This window comes from Salvelinus alpinus, chromosome 5, assembly GCF_045679555.1.
Source record: "Salvelinus alpinus chromosome 5, SLU_Salpinus.1, whole genome shotgun sequence".
In the NCBI taxonomy this organism is placed as follows: domain Eukaryota; kingdom Metazoa; phylum Chordata; class Actinopteri; order Salmoniformes; family Salmonidae; genus Salvelinus; species Salvelinus alpinus.
The window spans coordinates 25,624,517-25,639,299 of record NC_092090.1 but is presented as its reverse complement, the minus strand read 5'-3'; the positions used below and the strand labels follow the sequence as shown (position 1 = coordinate 25,639,299).

At 42.2% G+C, this 14,783-nt stretch overlaps 1 protein-coding gene across 4 annotated transcripts in view; it reads left to right on the top strand.

Annotated features, from left to right (window-relative positions):
• The window catches only part of LOC139575808 (solute carrier family 12 member 4-like), a 49,224-nt gene that overhangs the window by 12,655 nt on the left and 21,786 nt on the right, over window positions 1-14,783 (top strand). For 2 of the 4 annotated variants that reach the window (XM_071401131.1, XM_071401129.1), the window contains exons 2-7: window positions 10,066-10,160; window positions 10,681-10,812; window positions 11,443-11,589; window positions 13,671-13,725; window positions 13,926-14,056; window positions 14,473-14,714. In XM_071401131.1, coding sequence (XP_071257232.1) covers window positions 10,066-10,160; window positions 10,681-10,812; window positions 11,443-11,589; window positions 13,671-13,725; window positions 13,926-14,056; window positions 14,473-14,714 — 802 coding nt within the window. Of the gene's footprint in view, window positions 1-8,701; window positions 8,861-10,065; window positions 10,161-10,680; window positions 10,813-11,442; window positions 11,590-13,670; window positions 13,726-13,925; window positions 14,057-14,472; window positions 14,715-14,783 lie in introns of those variants that run through there. The other 2 variants (XM_071401130.1, XM_071401132.1) reach the window with 2 other exon arrangements.

Sequence of the window (14,783 nt, the reverse complement as noted above, 5' to 3'; positions counted from 1 at the left end):
AATACTAACTTGTAGTTTATTTGAGTTTTAAAAAGGCTTCTAAAGTTTGTAATTTCCACTTTGAAATTTGCCCTAAAGAAAAAGGTATCAACCCCTACAAGAATGTTCATGAATTATAATCCACGTAATAATTCACATTTCCTGTTGCTGCAGGATTCTTTTTCTGCTGTAGCTGGTGAAGATCCTACATCTGTACTGTACAGCGTTCCTCTGCCCCTCACTGTTGTGCTGTAATCGCCCTCTACTAACCCTAACCATAACCTACTCTAATCCTAACCACCCTCCTTCTACGCCGTTCTCCATCATTAGCGCACATCACAGCTAGCACACAGCGCCTCAGCACAGCGGGCTAGCATTCCTCTGCTCTACTGGGCAGCTGCTGTTGTTCATGAAAAACACCACTATAGTTAATGACGGTCTATTGTTGTGGCAGAAAACACTGGTTTTTTTCCAGGAAAAAAAGGGATGAGGGTAGATAATAACAACAAAATGGAACAGTCCATTTAAATAACGTTATCCTAGGTAGCTCAATATGTTCTTAAAAACTTGGAAGAAAAATAAACTGACATGAAAAATACTTCAGTCATTCAGAATTCTGAAGAATATTATTAGTGAATTTGGATATAGTTGTCTTTATTTTTTAGATGACAGTAATTGAACAATTTATGTATATATCAAAAATATCCACAATCTCACTTCAGTCCTCAATCAGAATATATCTTCATCTCCATAGCTGATTACAAAGGCAATCCCAGACGAGAGCTGCCCAGTGACACGAGCCTACCAGACGAGCTAAATGCCTTTTATGCTCGCTTCGAGGCAAGGAACACTGAAGCATGCACGAGAGCACCAGCTGTTCTGGATGACTGTGTGATAATGCTCTCGGTAGCCGATGTGAACAAAACCTTTAAACAGGTCAACATTCACAAAGCCGCGTGGCCAGACGGATTACCAGGACGTGTACTCAAAGCATGTGCGGACCAACTGTCAAGTGTCTTCACTGACATTTTCAACCTCTCCCTGACTGAGTCTGTAATACCACCATGTTTCAAGCAGACCACCATAGTCCCTGTGCCCAAGGAAGCGAAGATAACCTGCCTAAATGATTACCGCCCCGTGGCACTTACGTCGGTAGCCATGAAGTGCTTTGAAAGGCTGGTCATGGCTCACATCAACAGCATCCTCCCTGACATCCTAGACCCACTCCAATTCGCATACCGCCCCAACAGATCCCCAGTTGACACAATCTCAATCGTACTCCACACTGCCCTTTCTCACCTGGACAAAAGGAACACCTATGTGAGAATGCTGTTCATTGACTACAGCTCAGCGTTCAACACCATAGTGCCCACGAAGCTCATCACTAATCTAAGCACTCTGGGACTAAACACCTCCCTCTGCAACTGGATCCTGGACTTCCTGACGGGCCGCCCCCAGGTGGTAAGAGTAGGCAACAACATGTCTGCCACACTGATCCTTAACATTGGGGCCCCTCAGGGGTGTCTACTTAGTCCCCTCCTGTATTCCCTGTTCACCCACGACTACGTGGCCAAACACGACTCCAACACCATCATTAAGTTTGCTGACAACACAACAGTGGTAGGCCTGATCACCGACAATGATGAGACGGCCTATAGGGAGGAGGTCAGAAAACTGGCAGTGTGGTGCCAGGACAACAACCTCAACCGCAATGTGAGCAAGACAAAGGAGTTGATCGTGGACTACAGGAAAAGGCGTGCCGAACAGGCCCCCATTAACATTGTCGGGGCTATAGTGGAGCGGGTCGAGAGTTTCAAGTTCCTTGGTGTCCACATCACCAACGAACTATCATGGTCCAAACATACCAAGACAGTTGTGAAGAGGGCACGACAAAACCTTTTTCCCCTCAGGAGACTGAAAAGATTTGGCATGGGTCCCCAGCTCCTCAAAGGGTTCTAAAGCTACACCATCGAGAGCATCCTGACCCTTTGCATCACCGCCTGCTATGGCAACTGCTCGGCATCTGACCGTAAGGCGCTACAGAGGGTAGTGCGAACGACCCAGTACATCACTGGGGCCAAGCTCCCTGCCATCCAGGACCTATACAATAGGCGGCGTCAGAGGAAAGCCCATAAAATTGTCAGAGACTCCAGTCACCCAAGTTTTAGTCTGTTTTCTCTGCTACCGCATGGCAAGCGGTACCGGAGCGCCAAGTCAAGGACCAAAAGGCTCCTCAACAGCTTCTACCCCCAAGCCATAAGACTGCTAAACAATTAATAAAATCGCCACCGGACAATTAACATTTACCCCCCACCCCCCCTCGCCTTTTGTACACTGCTGCTACTCACTGTTTATTATCTATGCATAGTCACTTCACCCCCACCTACATGTACAAATTACCTCAACTAACCTGTACCCCCGCACACTGACTCGGTACTGGTGCCCCCTGTATATAACCTCATTATTCTTATTGTGTTACTTTTTAGTATTACTTTTTATTTGAGTCTACTTGGTAAATATTTTCTTAACTTTTCTTGAACTGCACTGTTGGTTAAGGGTTTGTCAGTTAGCATTTCATGGTAAAGTCTACACTTGTATTCGGCGCATGTGACAAATAAAGTTTGATTTGATGTGATTTGAGAGAAAGAGTGGCCTATAGCGTACTTGAAAGACCTACAGAGACTGGATGGCTGTGCTTTGAAATTTATAACCAACCCGCTGATAAGTATGTGCAACTTTTAGTTTTAAAATGAATCTCAACTTCATTTCCCCATTAGTGGTAAGGAAACAGTTCATCTGATTAAGTTCATCTGATAAACAATATATCAAACAGAACTGGATCCACAAATTCCTCTTCCTCTTCTTTTCTCCAGTGTCATTAAACACAATCTAACATCTTATCAGTCAGTCATTGTTGTTTGTATGATTATTAACACGGTCCAGACAGAAATGTGTCTACTTAGTCACTAACTATGAAATATGAAGTATATATTCACAATGACTTAGTTGAGCACTTTACCATCCTTTATAAATGTGTAAGGACAAGTCAAATCAAAGTTTATTGGTCACATGTGCCGAATACAGCTGGTGTAGACTACAGGAAAATGCTTACTTACGAGGCCATTCCCAACAATGCAGAGTTAAAAAGTAAGACAAATATTTTGTAAATAGAAGAGGAAATAGTAACACAATAAAAACAATAACGAGGCTGTATACAAGCAGATCATGGATCAGTTCAAATGAGCTAGACAAACTAACACCAAGTTATTATACAATACACACTATTACAGTTTCAAATCAAATGTAACTTAACTGCCTAAGGCTCTGGTATAGTTGTGTACCCACCTTAGTGTTGGTTGGTACAGTAGCAGGCTAGCAGCATCTCTGTTGTGGACCCTGGTGTCCGTTGAGAGTCTAACCAGTGTTGACAGCTACTGTAGCTAGCTGACTACTGTTCTTACACACACCCAAATGCTCACTCACATACACACACTCACGTTTAGGCATTCTATCTCGCGTGCATTTTAATCTGTGCTTGCATGCACGCGCACACAGTCTTGTTTTCGTGAATTTTCAGGGACTATTTTATTCCCATTCAAAATCCTATTAACTCTTACCCTTAACCTAACCCTAACCCTAACCTTAACCCCTAAACCTAACCCTTAAGCCTAAAATAGCATTTGAACAATTGCATTTGAATTTTTTTTTATCTTGTTTTCCTACCTTGTCAGAACATTCTGGTGAGTTGTCAGAACATTGTGATCCTGATAATGTAGGAAAACATGTACACTTTCTCTCTCACACACACACACACATTGCCTTTGAACAGCACTAATCAGAATAGCATCTCTGCCAGCTAACCACACGAGGTAGAGCCATAGAGAGGTCTAAGCTGCATGACTTCTCCGCTGCTTAATAAAGTCTTAAATGTTCATTTAAGGAGAAGTTTAGCAAAGAGGCTTTCATACCGAATGAGCTAATAGGGTGACAAAGTGTTTTTCATGGATAAGCAGCTTTGGTGATTGCTGACATGTTGAAGTTTTCTTGCTTTCTTTTGCATTATTGGTTATATAAATGGTTAGCCACTGAAAAGTCACAACTCCAGAGTCTAGAGCCCAGATTCAACCTTATTAAGAAGAAATGCAATTTTTTCCTTAAGTTATACTTAATGTCTATTCCTCAATAAAGTTATTGGAAATGTTCTCAAGTTTCTTCCTAAGAAGAAAGTTGCGAAGAAATTTCATTCTTGAAAATAATGTTCTTGGATTTCTTCTTGGAAACATTTTTAATTCCAAGATACCTAAACCCTTGTCTTAAACTCAGGGCAGTGAGAGATTAAGCTAATGAAAGCAATTGAGCATGTTTAATTAATTTACAAACTTCATATGAAACTCTCAGTATTGGTTGTTTTCAAGCGAAGAACATGTTTTAGAACAGTAATCTCAGTTTGAAATATGCTAGGATGACTGTCATTACTAGCTAGATTGGTTGCCTAGTGGCAATCATCTTAAGAAGATTGTTAAGAAGTTCGCATGAAGATATTTGGGAAGTCTGTAAGAAAAAAATGAAATCTTGAGATATTGTTAAGGAATTGCACTTACGAATTGTCTTATGAACTTTTTTTCTTTATTAAGAAGCTTCTTAAGTTTTTGTGTTAGAAGTGTTCTGTGAATCTGGGTCCAGAACATCTATCGGGTTCTTTTGATGCTGACGCTCACTGTGCCTTTCTTAGAGATGAGAAGATTCTGACCGTTGTCTGGGACCAACAAGGTTGCATGTCACCAACTGTGTTGGGTGTGGACACTGGTTCTGTGTCAGTCAGACTCTAGTCATGGGTATAGTTCTGTGTCAGGCAGACTCTAGTCTAGGGTATAGTTCTCTGTCAGTTAGACTCTAGCCTAGGGTATAGTTCTGTGTCAGTCAGACTCTAGTCTATGGTATAGTTCTGTGTCAGTCAGACTCTAGACTAGGGTATAGTTCTGTGTCAGGCAGACTCTAGTCTAGGGTATAGTTCTGTGTCAGTCAGACTCTAGTCTAGCGTATAGTTCTGTGTCAGTCATACTCTAGTCTAGGGTATAGTTCTGTGTCAGTCATACTCTAGTCTAGGGTATAGTTCTGTGTCAGTCAGACTCTAGTCTAGGGTATAGTTCTGTGTCAGGCAGACTCTAGTCTAGGGTATAGTTCTGTGTCAGTCAGACTAGTCTAGGGTATAGTTCTGTGTCAGTCAGACTCTAGACTAGGATATAGTTCTGTGTCAGTCAGACTAGTCTAGGTTATAGTTCTGTGTCAGGCAGACTACTCTAGGGTACAGTTCTGTGTCAGGCAGACTAGTCTAGGGTATAGTTCTGTGTCAGTCAGACTCTAGTCTATGGTATAGTTCTGTGTCAGGCAGATCAGTCTAGGGTATAGTTCTGTGTCAGGCAGACTAGTCTAGGGTATAGTTCTGTGTCAGTCAGTCTCTAGTCTAGGGTACAGTTCTGTGTCTGGCAGACTCTAGTCTAGGGTATAGTTCTGTGTCAGGCAGACTCTAGTCTAGGGTATAGTTCTGTGTCAGGCAGACTCTAGTCTAGGGTATAGTTCTGTGTCAGGCAGACTCTAGTCTATGGTATAGTTTTGTGTCAGTCAGACTAGTCTAGGGTATAGTTCTGTGTCAGGCAGACTCTAGTATAGGGTATAGTTCTGTGTCAAGCAGATTCTAGTCTAGGGTATAGTTCTGTGTCAGGCAGTCTCTAGTCTAGGGTATAGTTCTGTGTCAGGCAGACTCTAGTCTAGGGTATAGTTCTGTGTCAGTCAGTCTCTAGTCTAGGGTATAGTTCTGTGTCAGTCAGACTCTAGTCTAGGGTATAGTTCTGTGTCAGTCAGACTCTAGTCTGTGGTATAGTTCTGTGTCAGTCAGACTCTAGTCTAGGGTATAGTTCTGTGTCAGTCAGACTCTAGTTTAGGGTATAGTTCTGTGTCAGGCAGACTCTAGTCTAGGGTATAGTTCTGTGTCAGGCAGACTCTAGTCTAGGTTATAGTTCTGTGTCAGTCAGACTAGTCTAGGGTATAGTTCTGTGTCAGTCAGACTAGTCTAGGTTATAGTTCTGTGTCAGGCAGACTAGTCTAGGGTATAGTTTTGTGTCAATCACTCTAGTCTAGGGTATAGTTCTGTGTCAGTCAGACTCTAGTCTAGGGTATAGTTCTGTGTCAGTCAGATTCTAGTCTAGGGTATAGTTCTGTGTCAGTCAGACTTTAGTCTAGGGTATAGTTCTGTGTCAGTCAGATTCTAGTCTAGGGTATAGTTCTGTGTCAGGCAGACTCTAGTCTGGGGTATAGTTCTGCTAGTCTGGGGTATAGTTCTGTGTCAATCAGACTCTAGTCTATGGTATAGTTCCCTGTCAGTCAGACTCTAGTCTATGGTATAGTTCTGTGTCAGGCAGACTCTAGTCTATGGTATAGTTCTGTGTCAGGCAGACTCTAGTCTAGGGTATAGTTCTGTGTCAGGCAGACTCTAGTCTAGGTTATAGTTCTGTGTCAGTCAGACTAGTCTAGGGTATAGTTCTGTGTCAGTCAGACTAGTCTAGGTTATAGTTCTGTGTCAGGCAGACTAGTCTAGGGTATAGTTTTGTGTCAATCACTCTAGTCTAGGGTATAGTTCTGTGTCAGTCAGACTCTAGTCTAGGGTATAGTTCTGTGTCAGTCAGATTCTAGTCTAGGGTATAGTTCTGTGTCAGTCAGACTTTAGTCTAGGGTATAGTTCTGTGTCAGTCAGATTCTAGTCTAGGGTATAGTTCTGTGTCAGGCAGACTCTAGTCTGGGGTATAGTTCTGCTAGTCTGGGGTATAGTTCTGTGTCAATCAGACTCTAGTCTATGGTATAGTTCCCTGTCAGTCAGACTCTAGTCTATGGTATAGTTCTGTGTCAGGCAGACTCTAGTCTATGGTATAGTTCTGTGTCAGGCAGACTCTAGTCTAGGGTATTGGTTCATTGTATATTTAAATCCAGGGGGAAGAGTGTATTTTAGAGAACTCCATATCTAATAGGGAGAAGATAGTCAAGCAGATACAGCCTGTGTTTCCATTAGGTGGACTTCACCGCTCTTCTATTGATTGTTTATTGATTGACAGGTAAGTAACAGGTCAGGAACACTTTGGTCTTAGTGGTTGTTTTTACGGTGGCACACAGCAGCACTGATCACAGGCCTTTACACAAAAAGACACAACCTCAATTGGTGCCCCACCCTAGTGCTTACTAGACCATTTGGACTTGCCTTTTCCTGTTTCCTTTGTTTGAATGGGACCACATTGAAAATATGGCAACAAAATGTGTGGTAATTTTACTGGTATGTTTGAAGCTTAAAATTAATCTGCAAATATGGTATTTGTTCATATCTTGGCTAATAGTCTGCTTTGTATTAAATGTAAAAAGACAAAGAAAGAAGCGGTTGGAACTAGAAACAGAGTAAAGAAGGATCTTCCAAAATTCATTCTGCAGATGGAAGTTGGCCTGTAACTTCACTACACCAGTGATATTTTGACAATTCTAGTAATAGGCCTAGTTCAAAGACCTCTTCAGTCAAGCACATATAAAACAACTTCATTATATGTCTGGATAGCTTTGGAAACTTGGGTAGTCATACTATTTCTCTCTGTAAAAAGCTAAAGTGAGTGCTGCCAGTAATGTGCTGTCTAATAGTAACAAGGCGTTCAGACAGAGGTGCCTGTTCAGCACAGCAGGAGGGGGCGGGAAGCTCGGCAGGGTTGGTAGTCTGTCTCACTTTGTTGGCAGTCGTTTGATCTTGTGGCTCAGAGGCATTTTTGTGGAGGCACCGTTTGTTCGTTGACTTGTTGGGACCTGTCGTTGTAAATCCCTGTGTGCTGTTCTTTCAGCGCAGTGGAACTCAGGGGGGCTCTCTGTGAGTCGTTCATAACAGTTCTGTTAATCTTTAATCTGTTTTAATTAGACATCAAACGTCAGGTCAGGAGAACCCCCTCTGGACCATTCAACTTTACAAACGGCACCCCGTCCCCATACCCTCCATCCTTTTAATAAGACCGACATGAGGAGGGTGTTGTGGTAGAGAGAGAGAGACATTTGGAAACATATAAGCGAACAGTACAGACAGAGATAAAGGATTATATGTTGTTTTCAAGTTCAGCATCCTTCGGTCATTGTTTAGAACTGACGCTATGATGGCATGCACATTGCAATGTAAACACAAACACAGTGACATCCTTCCTGTCATGTTCTCACATGGCACTAACAGCAAACTGACACTAGAGGACAGTATTTGAATTGATTTGATCTTGTCTCTTTCCCTGCCCATTTTCAATTACATCATACTAGTGAGTGAGTGTTAGGTCTTTACACACGTATTCCCATCTAATCTCAGAAATGGTACGAGGAGTTGACTCCCTCATCATTAGTGATTAAGTGGGCCATTTTTTCTAAATGTTTCACAGCATATCATTTTGAGATGCCATTATGTGTTGTCAGCATCCAATGACAAGCCCATCATGGCCCATAGTAATATCAATGTGCTGTATGTAGTTGTGAAATACTTTAAGATCTTCATATGCTTACTGTGTGTTTGCTCTGGCCTCTGCTCTACAACCCACAGTGTATATGTATTTGTGCCTGCGTGCTTGCTTGTGTGTACTCGCTCCTGTGTGTGCACTCCCCCTCCTGTGTGTGTGTGTGTGTGTGTATGCAGCCTCACGCTGTGTGTTCTGGCCCAAGCCCCTCAGTGAGTGACAGTTTGCCCTGTGTGACAGTGTGTTCTGAATGGCGCCTGACTATGTCCCGAGCCAGAGATCACAGTACACTGCTCTCTGCACACACTGTGGCAGCATGGTCACCCTCAGCAGCACTGAGGTACTGAACACTGTGGTACCGGAGACAGGTGAGTAGAGAACCTTGGCACCACAGAACCAGCATGGGTCTAGTTTTAGAATAGATGCCGGAGAGAAGTTACCATTTTTTGTCTTGTGTTCAGCCCTACTTATAGGGTACAGCAGTTGGGTAATTGTCTGTGGCTCAGGATGTTAGTATTGTAACCAGTTGGATATTGTTTATACCCAAATATTGTTTGAAGAGACTCGACGACTTGTCATGCTCTCTGATGATCCAAAGGTCAGGATCCTAATTTCTAGAAATAGATTAGTTTGTGTGTCGTATATTATCATATCACACAGATGCTGTGTGCACTGCCAGTAGCCCCAGGCTCATATCCTGCCTCAGCTTGATGTATCAAGAGAAACAGAGAACAGAGTTTAAACCAGTGAGAAATTACTAAGCAACTTTTTTGTCGTCTCTGCTCTATTTAACATTGATTGATTTTAGTTTTTGCCTGGATGATGTTTGGATATGAATTTATCTTTGAGTGAATGCTTTGCTTACTGGTGATGCAAGAGAAGTCGCTCAATTGCTCAATCTTGTTTAATGACATCACATTAATCTTGATCAGCAATGCTGGGTTGAAACATTTTGCAATAGAGGGTTTGAATGAATTCCTTCCTATTTTCTCTGTGCCTGATATGCTAAAGACATTAAAAGCAGTATAATAGTGTAGGACGCAGGTCTCTGGTTACAGTATACCTCACATAGCAGCTGCCGGGGTTGATGACTTTGAACGTGGGAGTGGGAGACTGAGACAGACAGTGATGTCATACTGTAGGTTGTAGGCAGACTGTGGGAACTAACTTGGAGATTCATCACAGTTAGCACCATAGACCGTATATACTGTGGTTGACAGGGTTGCATCGTTGCATGGTTTTGATGGCTATAGTACTGTAGTTATTATTAGTCGTCCCTTTTCCTGTAACCTCTACAGATATCGCTAAAGTTTATTTGTCTCAAATGTCATTTTTCGTGTTTTTATATTGTAACGTGTTGGTTGAGATGAAAACAAACAGACTGCTGGTTTACAATAGAGCACCAGCATGCATGAATGGGAACTGATCACAAACTGACTCTCTCATTATCACATTTCATACTTTATAATAACCCCTGTTTATCTTACCAAGGTACTGGTTGAAAATGTTATCCTTGCCTACTTTATAAATGTTTTATTTCTCTACTTCTATCTTCTTCTATCTCTTTTTTCAGGCCATGGAAATCACAAGGAGGATAGTCCTTTCCTCAGCAGTGCAGATGCTGACAGGAAGACTGATTTCTATGACAGGAACCTGGCCTTGTTTGAGGTCTGACTTTAAAGAACAGTCCAGTGTTTCCAGATTTCTAGGAAATATGACCTATAATTAATTACAATTTGAGTTAAATAGTTTTCCTTCCAAAAAAAGTGTAATTAAATATGTTAACTGCTTTTTTGTGTTGGAATGGTGGTGGGTGTTTGTTCTCCAAATTATGATTTGGCCACAGATAGGAGCATAGGATGAGTCAACAACATTATTTGGGTGTGAGTTAACAGAATATGGACTTTTAAAAGTGGTATTTTCACTGGACAGTTATTTTAAGTGGCTCTCACTAATACATGACCTGATTATACACAACTTATCACCTTTTAACATCAATATTTGCTAATCTCAACTACCTAGATTGATCGATCACTAGATAGACCACCACTCCTCCTTCAACCTATACAAATTCAGTTCCTTACACTGCACTATAATACCCTTTTACTGTAGGCTATTACACCCCACAGACACATCAGGTACCAATCCAGCTCAAACTGTTCCCTGTTCTGCTGTCCCTGTCCTGCAGGAGGAGTTGGACATCCGTCCCAAGGTGTCGTCCCTCCTCAGCCGGCTGGTTAACTACACCAACATTACCCAGGGGGCCAGGGAGCACGAGGAGGCCGAGAACACAGAGGCGTCACGCAGGAAGGCCCCAAAGGTCAGAAGTCACAAAAACGACCTCTCTTTCTCTTCTTTTGAGATTCAAACAGGCTTTAGTCTCTCTCTCTCTACCCCTCTGTCTCTGCGCATGTTTGGATCTGAGCTTGCATGCGTGTGCTTTGGGTTGTGTTGGTGCCTGTTTGTTACAGGCTGTGCCCTGTGGGCCCCCTGGTGAGAGTTGATCAATATCTTACCTGATCAATAATTCTGATCAATTAGCTATTTCCTGTGGGTCTATCTGTGCTACATACCATATTCAGAAACACACACAAAAACAGACACTGAAACACACTACTCACACAAATATGGGAAACTATAGCAGTACTATCATAGTTATCTTGACAACCAAATCACTCACATCTGTTTCCTGTCTTCTTTCTGTCACTATATATGTTTGGTTCCTTTTCCCTTCCTGATTGATATTAGATTAAGATTGTAATGATATAAATTATAATTCATGTGAATTTTGTTTTCTTCTTTCCCTCTCTCTTTCTTAATTTCTCTCTCTTTCTCTCTGTCTCTCTTTCTCTCTTTCATTATTGTAACCCATCTCTCTCTCTCTCTCTCTGTTCTGTTTGTTCTCTCTCTGTCACTCGCTTTGTCTCACTTCATCTCTCTCTCTCTGCAGTCCCCCAACATGGGTACCCTGATGGGAGTCTACCTGCCCTGTCTACAGAACATCTTTGGTGTCATCCTGTTCCTTCGCCTAACGTGGATCGTGGGCACAGCCGGCATCGTCCAGTCATTCCTCATTGTCCTCATGTGCTGCTCATGTGTTAGTACACACACATACAGTGCTGTAAAAAAGTATTTGCACCCTTCCTGAGTTCTTCTTTTTTGCACATTTTCACACTTAAATGTTTCAGATCATCAAACAAATCTAAATATTACACAAAGATAACCCAAGTAAACACAAAATCCAGTTTTTAAGGGATGATTTTATTTATTAAGGGAAAAAAGCTATTCGAACCTTCATGGACTATGTGGAAAAGTAATTGCCCCCTAAACATAATAACTGGTTGTGCCAACCTCAGCAGCAACAACTGCAATCAAGCGTTTGCGATAACTGGCAATGAGTCTTTCACATCGCTGTGGAGGAATTTTGGCCCACTCTTCTTTGCAGAATTGTTTTAATTCAGCCACATTGGAGGGTTTTCGAGCATGAACCGCCTTTTTAAGGTCACGCCACAGCATCTCAATCGGATTCAAGTCCGGACTTTGACTAGGCCACTCCAAAACCTTCATTTTGTTTTTTTAAGCCATTCAGAGGTGGACTTGCTGGTGTGTTGTCGATCATTGTCCTGCTGCAGAACCCAAGTGCGCTTCAGCTTGAGGTCACCAACTGATGGCCGCACATTCTCCTTCTGGATTTTTTGGTAGAGAGCAGAATTCATGGTTCCATCAATCACAGCAAGTCGTCCAGGTCCTGAAGCAGCAAAGCAGCCCCAAACCATCACACTACCACCACTATATTTGACTATGTTCTTTTTCTGAAATGCTGCGTTACTTTTACGCCAGATGTAACGGGACGCACACCTTCCAAAAAGTTCAACTTTTGTCTCGTCAGTCTACAGAATATTTCCCCAAAAGTCTTGGGGATCATCAAGATGTTTTTTGCCAAAAGTGAGACGAGCGTTTATGTTATTTTTGGTCAGCAGTGGTTTTCGCCTTGGAACTCTGCCATGGATGCCATTTTTGCCCAGTCTCTTTCTTATGGTTGAGTCATGAACACTGACCTTAACTGAGGCAAGTGAGGCCTGCAGTTCTTTAGATGTTGTTGTGGGTTCTTTTGTGACCTCTTGGATGAGTCGTCGCTGCACTCTTGGGGTAATTTTGGTAGGCCGGCCACTCCTGGGAAGGTTCACCACTGTTACAAATTTTCTCCATTTGTGGATAATGGCTCTCACCGTGGTTCGCTGTCACCGTGGTTCGCTGGAGTCCCAAAGCTTTAGAAGTGGCTTTATAACCCTTTCCAGACTGATAGATGTCAATTACTTTGTTTCTCATCTGTTCCTGAATTTCTTTTGATCGCGGCATGATGTCTTGCTTTTTGAGATCTTTTGGCCTGCTTCACCTTGTCAGACAGGTTCTATTTAAGTGATTTCTTGATTCAACAGGTCTGGCAGTAATCAGGTCTGGGTGTGGCTAGTGAAATTGAACTCAGCTTTCCAAAAAATGTGATTAACCACAGTAAATTCATGATTTAACAAGGGGGTCAATTACTTTGTCACATAGGGCCATGAAGGTTCAGATAGCTTTTTTCCCTAAATAAATAAAATGATCACTTAAACTGCATTTTGTGTTTACTTGGGTTATCTTTGTGTAATATTAACATTTGTTTGATGATCTGAAACATTTAAGTGTAACAAATGTGCAAAAAAATGAGAACTCAGGAAGGGGGCAAATACTTTTTCACAGCACTGTACACACATTGTGGATGCACACACAGGCACACTCAGATGCATGCACACACACACACTGCCTGGCAATGTTAGAAGGCCATTGACACACTGTTCTTGTCCACTTGCCAAACCCCCTGTTAAAACTGGGTCACCAGCCAGTCAGCCAGTTAATATTACCAGGCTGAATAGAACCCACAGCAGTTTCCACATCCTGCTGTTTACTCCAAAGGACATGTCATATATTTGTGGTTTATGTCTCAACCTTTCCAATATGATTGATGAATTCTGTTCAGTTGTCCAATGACAAGTGATGCCTCTATTGCTAAGTGTGTTTATTATGTGGATAAAGAGCAGAGTGTATTGGTTGATGGGCACAACATAAAACATCCAGAACTTTCTCATAAAGACTGACTGGCCTTATTTGATGGTGTTCACATTCTCTCCTGTTTGACAGACAATGCTCACTGCCATATCCATGAGTGCCATAGCTACAAATGGTGTTGTCCCAGGTGAGGGTACAGTACAAGCTTTGAAGACTGAGAATCCAAACTTATATTTTACACTTAAAACACTTTAGTTGTAACAGTTACATAAACATGACATTAACAAGATAATATCATTTTTTATGACATGACTAACAAATGATCACACCGTCAGTCTATTCTGACCTGTTTCATCCATGTTAACTCTGTTCTGCTCTCTGTTGTAGCCGGAGGGGCGTACTTCATGATCTCTCGTTCCCTGGGTGCTGAGTTTGGGGGGGCTGTAGGAATCTGTTTCTACCTGGGAACAACCTTCGCTGCTGCCATGTACATACTGGGAGCTATAGAGATCTTCCTGGTGAGTTATCATCTGCTCCCAAATGGCACCTTATTCCCTATTTAGTGAAATACTTTTGATCAGGGCCTAAAGTAGTGCAATATGTAGGGAATAGGGTGCAATCTGGGATGCAACCAATATACCGCAGTAAAATAGGTCAATGTACTCAATCATATTGAGATGGAGTAACTTACATGTAAAAATGGGATCCAATAACATTAGCTGAACAAACATTTGATCCACATAATGTTGCTGTTGTAGACTGTAGTATATGATTGATATACATTTAAAGTGAAAGGCTTCTGTTCTGCTCTTACTGTATAGTGAGTTGTAGAAGCCATTATAAGTGCATTATGACTGCACATATAAGGTATTAAATGTGTGTGTCTCACAGAAAGTGTACCTTAATTACTTCTGTTGTCATTGTCCTCTCCCAGAAATACCTGGTTCCCCAGGCGGCCATCTTCCACGCCAGCGACCACCACGGGGGCGACAGTGCCATCCTCAACAACATGAGGGTGTACGGCACCATCTGTCTCAGCCTCATGGCCGTGGTGGTCTTTGTGGGGGTGAAATACGTCAACAAGCTGGCCTCTCTCTTCCTGGCCTGTGTCATCATCTCTATCGTCTCCATCTACGCCGGGGCCATTAAGTCCGTTTTCCAACCGCCCGACTTCTCGTAAGGCACTGGGGATTTTTTTACTTCTTTTTCTGAACAGGAAAGGGGGATAATGGTATAATTGATGTG